The sequence below is a fragment of the Synchiropus splendidus genome, chromosome 12, assembly GCF_027744825.2.
Source record: "Synchiropus splendidus isolate RoL2022-P1 chromosome 12, RoL_Sspl_1.0, whole genome shotgun sequence".
Lineage (NCBI taxonomy): Eukaryota > Metazoa > Chordata > Actinopteri > Syngnathiformes > Callionymidae > Synchiropus > Synchiropus splendidus.
Genome location: NC_071345.1, coordinates 220001 through 229393, shown reverse-complemented (window position 1 = coordinate 229393; position 9393 = coordinate 220001). Strand labels below are relative to the sequence as shown.

Here is a 9393-nt window from a genome sequence, read left to right as displayed (position 1 = left end):
GACACAGCGGAGACCCCTTCCTCTCAAAACCGAGCAGCCAATGTCAAGGTTTTATTGGCTCTCTTGTGTTGTTTGACCTTTGGCTGAGAGGTCAGGCAGATGAAGCTGTGGTGGAGCAGACGTCTGTGTCACATTCCTCATGTGGCCTTCATCACAAAGCCCATGTGTGCGTCTGTCTGCAGTCAGGCTGACCTGAAAACCCACGTCTGAAACCTGCCCCGGGGAGTGGGCCATCGCTGCCACTGGAGACACTGGGTTTGCTGGGCTGCTGGTTTCTGCGACCAGGGAAGCAGGTTGAGACGCTTGGGCTCGGTCTGAGGGCGAGTCTGAATCAGAACCTGCCGCCGCACCATCCATCAGCCCGACCCGGGGACTTGCCTCACGTCCTGGGTCAGCACCGAGGAGATCTCTCACCCAGAGCTGAGACACCCTCGTTCTTCAGGTCGCCACAGATCTGGCCACCACCCTCTGGCTTCTGGCGAGCTCCAGAAACTTGAGCTCCTCCACCCGGGCAAGGACTTAACACAGCCCAGACTTTTCTGACTGAGACGCAGGCTGCCAGATTTAGTGGCACTGATCCAGCTGCCAAACTTCTCACCCTGTCTTGAACGTAGCGCAGCATTTGCGCTCCATCTTGCAAGTCTGAGGTGCCGTGCGATTGAATTGATTGTCGTGCAACACAACCTCTGAAGGCCACTGGCTGCTCGAGCACTCGACCGTGACTGTACCGTCACGCAGCGAAGAAGAGCCACTCATCATTTCAACTATTTATTGTAGTAAAGTGTGTAAGAAAATAATCACTATAAAACCTTTGATGCTTTGTACATCTACGAAAATGACTTGACAAGCAAACAACAAAAACCAAACATCTAATGGTCCACAAATGACATGGATACAGCAAAAGTAAAGATGGAAACTCCTCACATCAGTGCAGAGCAAACCGTTTATACAGACGGACGCCAGGCGCCCCATCCTGATAAATTACTTAAATAGCACATATCTACAACACACACGCGCACATCTACTCCCACCAGCTGCGCAGAAAACTAATCATTTATCAGCATTTCAGGAGGGAGGTTTGTCTCCCACTCTTCCCAGAGTGGGGACCAGGACCGGAGGAAACCCTTTACAAGTCATGCTACAGGAGCCAGAGAGAAGGATGGAAACATGGCGTGATATTCAGGCCAACTGTTAAACAGCACTGAGGTAACATTTGGATCAAACATTTCCTTGTTTTCCATCGGGGGAGAAGACGCGTCAGACAGACGACAGATCCCAGCAAACACTCCAAAACTTTTTTTTTGGTCTTTTTAAAGTGTCTCAAATGACCTTTACCTACACTGTAGGCAGGCGTCAATAAATTACACCTATTTACATCATGTCTCATTCATCCTCCACGGTGAGGGTTAGCGGGATACTAGCATCAGGAATGGCGGTTAGCAGTTAGCTACCTCCCGGACATCAGGCCTGTACGACAGTCCAGCCAGCTCAAGTCCCTCCTCTTCAGCCTCCGGATTGGTCCTGCTAGTCAGAGTGCTACGCTAGGTCTCTCACGTTGCGTAAGGAAAATCAAAAAACTGAGAGTGCGATTTAGCCATTAGCGCAGTTAAGTGAAACAGTTTCCTGAAGACACGGTGCGTGTGTGAGGGTGAAAGCTGGCGGAGAATCAGCAGTATGACGAGATGAAGCATCACTCGAGGGGCGGCGGATCACATTAGCCTAGAAGCTTCTGCTGTTGTTGGCATGTCGTTTACCCTCACTTTCCTTTCAAGTCTATCCATCTCAACATGAGCACATCAGCTTTTTTGACTGGGGCACTGCCACCGATGGAAAGTCATGTTTGCTAATGTTAGCGAATCAAGCTCAACGGCTAAGACAGAGGTCCATCTTTTCCTGAGAGTCGCAGGTAAACCAGACGTCCGCACAGACTTGCTTGTTCAAAGTGGACTCCTCTCTCTTTGAACACGACTTTCCTCCCCCATACTTGCACGCACACACGCACGCACACACACACACACACACACACACCTTTGGCCCGACACAAAATGTTGCTTCAGTCATCATCTACATTCAATGTGCATCAACGTAAAGCAAAGGTTTCTTTGGGATGTGCGTCCAAAAGCTACAAACACGACGCTGGGGAGAGGAGTCCGATGGACGAGGAGAGATATGTTTGGAAGTGCATACTGGGGGAGCCGTTCCCGCTGGCGGATGAATGAGGTCTTTCAGAGAGCAGGTAGAGCAGAAGGTTGCTGCTGTCCTGCTGAAGAGAGAGGGAATGTTGTCTGTCTTTCCTCCAGCCAGCTCCCACGGATGATGGGGGTGGAGGAGAAGGGGCTCTCTGATCCTCGGCCAAGCACACGCCCTTCACCCCGTCCCGACGGAAGAAAGCCTTGCGGGGGCAAAAACGGATCCCGGACTTTATAATGGATAGAAGAGTTCATACTAGACGAAGGTGCAACCTTCAGAGCTCCCTATACGTCTGTGGAGGGGAATGAGACGGCGAGTCAGAGCCATGCCGGACAGAGACGAGCTGCGTTCACCAAGCCTCACCTCTGCATTCATACTTGAGGTCCGAGAAGTAAACCATCTCCTGAGAGAAGACAAAGAGACCCAGTCTGCCGCCTAAGTAGGTCCTGTCGTAGATGCTGCCAGAATCCGCCATGATCTTCTTCCCCTCGTACATCACCACTCTGCAGACGCCAAGTGGCATCAGGAACGCAGCCACGGAGTCAGGTTAGGAGTTTGCAGTCCGTCTTACCTGATGAGTCCTGTTCTCGGCCTGTGGATCAGATGCCACCTGTAGGCAGTGAAGTCTTTCCATCCCACATTCTTGGGGTCGTGCCAGAGAGTGCGCACCTGAGGGCAACAACGCAATTTCAATCGCTTTGTTTCTGCAAAACACCACACTTCTTCTGTTACAGCAGGTCTCAAGTCTGAGTCATGTGGGACTCCCTGAATCCACTTTGAAATGCACACTTCCTGCCCAGCTCACTTGCATCTGCCCTTCATCGTCAGTGAAGAGTTCCGCTCAGCTGCTTGTCATTGCCAGTGTTCCAGGCCGCCGCAGGCCTCCGTCCCAGTGAGTGTATCGAGTCACCTCACACCTTCCTGTCATCTACTCTGAGCTAGTTATTAGGGGTCCTGTGATGCAGTCATTCGGGGCGAGGAGAACCAAAAACAGTGAACACCCTCACCTGTCCCGCAGTGTTGCCTGTGTGCCAGAGGGCGTTCCTCAGGTGCTCTCCTGGGCCAGTGGTGGAGTTCACCACCTTGATGGACAGACCAGAGTACCCTTGGGCCTTGGTGGGCTTGTTGGACCAGTACGTCTGAGTAATCTGCTTCCACATCACCACGTAGAACCGGGAACTCGACTGGTAACCGAAGACGAAGCCAGCGTAGTCGTCATCCCTCTCCGTGTTGATGAAGAAGGTTCCACTGAAGTCCACCGCGTTAAACTCATGGTAGCCTGTCCAGAGATAAAAACCCCGCTCAACATTTGGCCGCAGCAGAACGGTGTCCAGCTCAGAGACGGAACTCACCGACAGCGATGCCGGGGTCACAGTTGACAGTCTGGACCAGCTCTTTGCCCTGATGACGGACAACCCAGTTGGGGTCAATTTGGGATGTACCCTTTGGATCCAGCGGAACCATCTGGAACTTGCGGAAGTCTGTCTGGCTAATGTCAAAGTTCTCTGGACACACGTCATAGATGTCCGGCACGTTGTCTTGGTCAAAGTCGTCCTTGCAAGCGTCTCCACGACCGTCACCTGTGGAACGAGCCCGTTGAGCAACCCTACTGGACCAGTTGCCGTTCTTCCTCACCGTCAGAGTCCAGCTGATCAGGGTTGGCGGCCAGCCTGCAGTTGTCCTTGTCATCAGGGATGCCGTCGTTGTCGTCGTCGTGGTCGCAGGCGTCTCCCTTGCCGTCTTTGTCGTGATCTGCCTGATTGGCGTTGGGAATGTACGGGCAGTTGTCCAGGTTGTTCTGGTGTCCGTCCTCGTCGATGTCTTGGTTGCTGTCGCATTTGTCGCCCACGCGGTCGTCATCCGAGTCCACCTGGAAGCAGCATTCAACAAGGGTTTCTTGCCTTGACGAAGAAGAACTAAAAGTGAGCTTCCTTCAAATGTCCATTTACCAGTCACTATCCTCGGTCAGAGGCTAAATGGCTGCGTGCAATAGGTACCAGTGTCGATGTCCGATCTGGTCTTTTATCCCCGAGAAAGTTTTATCAGTGCTTGCTTCGACTCGTCTGGTTCTCAGCATTTTGAAACGACACACACAACTCCCGTTTTCAAAAGGTCACGCTGGCACGCCAGACCAAAATCCTTCTTGTTCTGTCTGTATGGACAGCAGATCAGAAGCCCCCGGCCCCTGCTTGGCCCCCTCCCTGCGCCACCGTTCTCCGGAGGGCCCTTGTTGAACAAATTCCTATTCCTGGCACAGGTGCGCCATTCCTGAGTCCCGGGCCTCTCCGCTCTCATTAGCCAGCTAACCTCAATGGGCCCCCCACCACGCCTTATTGAGCTGATGTGCCCTTGAGCAGCACATGAGCTTCACGGCCTTTTGTTCCTCATCACCAAGCACAGGCGGCTTCAAAAGCATAAAGAGCTTCAATCGCCGGTAATATTTGCCGGAGAGAGACGAGGAGATGAATTTGGATTGTAGTTGCTGGGTGAGGTGGAAGGAGAAGGCGGAGGCGGGGGTGGGAGTGTTGCCACGCACCTGATCCGGATTATGTTCCAGAGGGCAGTTGTCGCACATGTCTCCCACTCCGTCCAGATCCGTGTCTCTCTGGTCCACGTTGTAAACGTGGGGGCAGTTATCTCTCTCGTTGACGATGCCTGAAAACCACGGCACAACGTTCACCAGACGTCACCGGACGACGTGGTCACCTCCCTCAGTCACGCGTCCGCACCATCCCCGTCGATGTCCACGGCGCAGGCGTCTCCCTCTCCGTTGTTGTCGGTGTCTGTCTGGTCTGGATTGCTGTTGTAGGGACAGTTGTCGCAGCGGTCTCCCACCTCATCGCGGTCGTAGTCGTACTGTCTCGGGTTGTAGATGAAGGGACAGTTGTCCTGAAGGGCGAAAAACAAAACTCTGACTTGAGCTGGTGAATTATTGCAGCACCGCTCTTTCCCGCTGGAGTGTGACTGAATCTGTTGAGGTGCGGGATGAAAAGGTGCTTTATTTTCAGAACATGTGCTGCTTCTTTCAGTTTGAACCTCAGTGTGAGAATGTGAGGTTTTGGCTTGAGTCGGGAAGGAAGGTTTCCCTCTGAGGGCACACGAACGAGCGTGTGTCGTGGCTCCTCACCCTGTCGTCCGGAATGCCGTCATTGTCGTCGTCGTTGTCACAGGCATCCCCAATGCCATCCTTGTCGTAATCTTCCTGGCCGGAATTGGGGAGGTTGGGGCAGTTATCCTGAAAGGTCAGCAGAGTTCATTTCGCTGTTCCGGATCGTCCTGGACCCAAACTCTGGATTGCGAGGCAAACCTTTTTGCAGTGGTAAGTGGCGTTCTCCACACAAAGCAAGTCATTGTTCGGCCATCCGTCCAGGTCCGTGTCCTCGCCGCAGATGTGACCGTTCCCAGCGTAGCCTGGCTTGCATTCGCAACGGAACATCGGATCGGAGAAATGTCCCAGGTAATTACAGCGAGCGTTCTTGTTGCAGTTGTGGCTTCCATCCAGGCAGGGGTTTCGTGGCGTGCACACCTGGAGGGAAGAATAGGTTCACTCTTCAGACATCAGACTGCAGCTGCATCCCTTAAAATTCATCACATTCTTGGTCTGCGGGACGGAAACAAGGACAAGGACGGGTGGAAGACAGGCACTTCATGACTTGCCCACTCACTGTTGGGCTTCCAGGTGGGTGGGCAGAGTTTGGAGGACGTCAAACCGAAGGCCAGTTGTCTCTGTTCTGTTCTGACTTGACTTGACTTACCTGCTTGTTGGCGGCCGCCTGCTCGACTCCCCTGCCAAACGGCTGTGGTCCTGAGTAGCGTGAGGGGCAAGGCAGGCAGTTGTAGCCAGGATCCGTGTTCTCGCAGCGGTGCGCGCCGTTAAACTCAAAGCAGGCATCTGGAACTTCTTTACACTGTGTGCAAGACGTTGTTTGTTTGTCAGCAGGAATGTTCGCTCCTCCAGAGGGTGCAGCACGGCAGCATCGGGCCTGAGACAGTGCTGCAACTGTCCAAGACCAATTACCTCGTCGACGTCTTTACACTTGATTCCGTTGCCGCTGTAGCCGACCGGGCACTTGCCGCACTTCCAGGTGCCGTCTGGGAAGCTGGTGCACTTGACTCCAGCAAAGCACGGGTTGGACAGGCATCCGTCTGAGGAGCGAGCCCAGTGGTTGGTTATAAGCCACAGTGACACCAAGTCACTTAAGACCTTCCGATCTCACCGATTGGACAGGCTTTCTTGTGGCAGGCCTGACTCTCTCTGCCGTCGCCCACGCACTCTTTGCCGCCATATTTTGGGATCGGATCGTTGCACAGTCGTTTGCGGGTCTGCAGACCCCCACCACACGTGAGGGTGCAGCTATCCCATGGCGACCAGGGACCCCAGTTGCCATTGACTGAGGGACAAAAACTCTGGATTAATTGCTATTGTTGTACAGAGCGCAGCGACTATTCTGGGACCTACTGGGGCATGGAGACTTTTGACACGTCTTAGTCTGACGACCGTCTCCCTCGCAGTCTTTGCCTCCGAACTGGGGGTGGGGGGAGTTGCAGAGACGGATACGGGTGATGAGACCGGCGCCACAGGTGACTGAGCAGGATGACCAGGGTGACCAGTGGCTCCAGCTTCCGTCCTGCTTGACTGCAGAGTGGAGAGGCGGCGGGTCGTGTGAAAGGCGGCGCCACACCTCCCTGTTTAGTGGGGTTGCTTACAGCGCTTGTCGCACTCCTGGAGGTAGCAGTCCCGGGTCTGCACGGAGGTCCCCTCGCAGTTGTTATTGATGCGGTCGCAGGAGCGTCCGCGCTGCTGGATGCCCCGCCCACATGACACAGAACAATGGGTCCATTCAGACCAGGGCGACCAGCCGTCCTCCGCGTAGTCGCTCGCTGAGAATTAGGGAGAAGGAGAGAATATGAGCGCGAGGACAATGAAAGGTCGACCCCCAACCAGGCACACAAACAGCCCAAAGAGGGAGGGGCGGCTTTCAAAGGGGCTGGGTGTGTTCAGCTGAGGGCTGCCTTCACTCCTGCTTCCTCTCATTTCACAAACATGGCAGTGACCACTGCTTCGGTGCAGAGGAATGTCCACTGTTTATTCGTGTTTGAGGTTTTTTTTTCATGGCACGAGGGACGAGTCATCGCTCCTCACTTCACTCACTCCAACCCACTTTTACCAATTCTGAAAATTGCAGCCACTTTCAACCTAAAGCCTCAAAGATGGACGACAAAGCACCAATGTCCCAACACATAGGCGCCCATTCATCCGTCTTCACATCGCAGGAAATGTTTGTGGCTTTTTTCTTTGCGCTGCCTATGCAACAGTCATTAGGCTTATTTTCTGCGAGACTCTAACGCCGACTTACGCGTTCCACAGCGCGGGCAGCACTCTCCGTCGGGCACGCTGGCGTTCACACAGGGGATCAGGGGGCAGGAGATCTTGCGGCAGACCGTTGCAGAGTTCTTCAAACACAAAGCAGACAGACTCAGTTTGTCCTGCATCAACACTTTTCAACCTCGTGGAGCGGCTTGATGCATCAGATATTGTTTTGTTTTGGTATGTTTTTTACAGACCCCCAAAGTCTGTTTGTCTTACTGATCAGAGCAAAAATATGACAAAGACATTCACATTTCTTAAAAGTGGTTTTATGATCCACCTGACTTCCAAGACTCTTAGACAGAAATAAGGCGGAGTCGCCTTTGTCTACTCGAATGGAGGCAAAGCTATTTGAGTCCTGCTTTATGGTTTCATGAGAAATAAAACCAGAGGATGAAAGAAGAAGATTGTTGTTGTGTTTTTCAATAGGACGGTCACTGTCAGTGTCCAACCCAAGAAGGCAGCAACGTTGTGGTGCTACCACTGTCATGTTCACAGAGGAGTCCTTCTCTCTCCGATGTCACTGACTGACTGACGGTACCATCTGAGCCAAACATGTGGGCTCCGTTGTGGAGTCCCAGATCAGCAGGAAGGTGTGGCGTGTCACGAGCCTTTATTCCTGTCACAGGCGTGTGTGTGTTTGTCAGTTCTGCCCACTGGGTCAGACTGGAGCGGGAACAAGGCCGGAGCACAGCAAGTGGGTCTCAGACCGGGCGCCCGTCCGAGGTTCCTCCTGCTGCCTCTGATGGCTTCAATGAGAATCAATGAGAGACTGGGATCCAGACCAGTCCGGCTCCAGGCTGAACTGGGACCTCAGACAGCAGGTCTCTCATTACGCCTGCAGCCAGGTCGGCGCTCCGCTAATTAGCCGCCACACCAAAGTGGAGCCTGAACCGGAGCCACTCATGACTCATCCACGTGTGTGTGTGTGTGTGTGTGTGTGTGTGTGTGTGTCCGCACGTGTGCCAACAAGTCCGCGCTCACCTGGCAGGTGCACTCGGTGCAGTCGTCCACCGTCCACTCCTCTCGGTTCTTGTGCACGATGCCGTTGTGGATGCAGACGCCGCTGTGGATGCCGATGCGGTTTTTGATCAGCTTGTTCTCGTCCGTCTGGTGGGAGGGAAGAGGGTCGGGTCAAGCCACTGTTGGCCACGATCAGACTTGTACACGGCTGGCAGTTCGACGGTCAAAGGAGCGGCTCAGAGGATTCATTGTCACTGTCCTGCTCTGAGGCCCAGTGGAGTACAGGCAGGGTACTGTCGGGCAGGTCAGACCTGGACGTCACCACGCTGCTCTGAGAACGCAGGGAGCACTTGAACGGTTGAACTGCTGGTTTTAAAGATTCGGCACTGGAGTCCAAACATAATAAGTGAGTTTTTTTAAGCAGCAGAGGTCGCGACCCTTGAGTAGCAGTCAGTGGGAGTGTTATTTCATCTGCTGGAGACCACACACACACACACACACACACACACACACAGACAGACACAGACAGGAGTGTGTCGTCCTACCAGCTGACGGAGCTCGTTGGACAGCTCTTTGACCACCACGCCGAGACCCTTCAGCTCTTTGAACATGCTGACCAGATCCTCACAGGAGAAGCCGCACACCATCTGCAAGTCTGCACGCGCGCGCACGCACGCACGCCAGGGTCAGTCCGGCAGCCACGAGCAAGAGAATCGAGCGCACCTTTGGTCTTGTGGCCGGTGTATTCCGTCCTGATGGCCGAGGAGCCGTTCAGGTTCTCCAGGATCGTGGTGTCGCTGGCTGGAAACGGAAGCTTGTTCAAAACAGTGTTCGGGTCAGACGCAGCTCAGGTTTGGTCCCACTCACAGCTT

At 53.8% G+C, this 9393-nt stretch overlaps 1 protein-coding gene across 1 annotated transcript in view; it reads right to left on the bottom strand.

The window, feature by feature from the left end:
- Positions 1 to 767: 767 nt before the first annotated feature.
- thbs1b (thrombospondin 1b) overlaps positions 768 to 9393 on the bottom strand; it is a 10109-nt gene continuing 1483 nt past the window's right edge. The window contains exons 4-23 of the mRNA XM_053881210.1: positions 9389 to 9393; positions 9245 to 9322; positions 9067 to 9176; positions 8543 to 8668; positions 7548 to 7644; positions 6898 to 7071; positions 6650 to 6826; positions 6408 to 6581; positions 6209 to 6336; positions 5946 to 6098; positions 5498 to 5716; positions 5318 to 5425; positions 4920 to 5079; positions 4727 to 4845; positions 3826 to 4060; positions 3543 to 3770; positions 3198 to 3469; positions 2762 to 2859; positions 2554 to 2693; positions 768 to 2482 (exon numbers count right to left, since the gene is read on the bottom strand). The exon at positions 9389 to 9393 is cut by the window's right edge and continues 71 nt beyond it. Coding sequence (XP_053737185.1) covers positions 2475 to 2482; positions 2554 to 2693; positions 2762 to 2859; positions 3198 to 3469; positions 3543 to 3770; positions 3826 to 4060; positions 4727 to 4845; positions 4920 to 5079; positions 5318 to 5425; positions 5498 to 5716; positions 5946 to 6098; positions 6209 to 6336; positions 6408 to 6581; positions 6650 to 6826; positions 6898 to 7071; positions 7548 to 7644; positions 8543 to 8668; positions 9067 to 9176; positions 9245 to 9322; positions 9389 to 9393 — 2809 coding nt within the window. The 3' untranslated portion in view covers positions 768 to 2474. The remainder of the gene's footprint in view (positions 2483 to 2553; positions 2694 to 2761; positions 2860 to 3197; positions 3470 to 3542; positions 3771 to 3825; positions 4061 to 4726; positions 4846 to 4919; positions 5080 to 5317; positions 5426 to 5497; positions 5717 to 5945; positions 6099 to 6208; positions 6337 to 6407; positions 6582 to 6649; positions 6827 to 6897; positions 7072 to 7547; positions 7645 to 8542; positions 8669 to 9066; positions 9177 to 9244; positions 9323 to 9388) is intronic.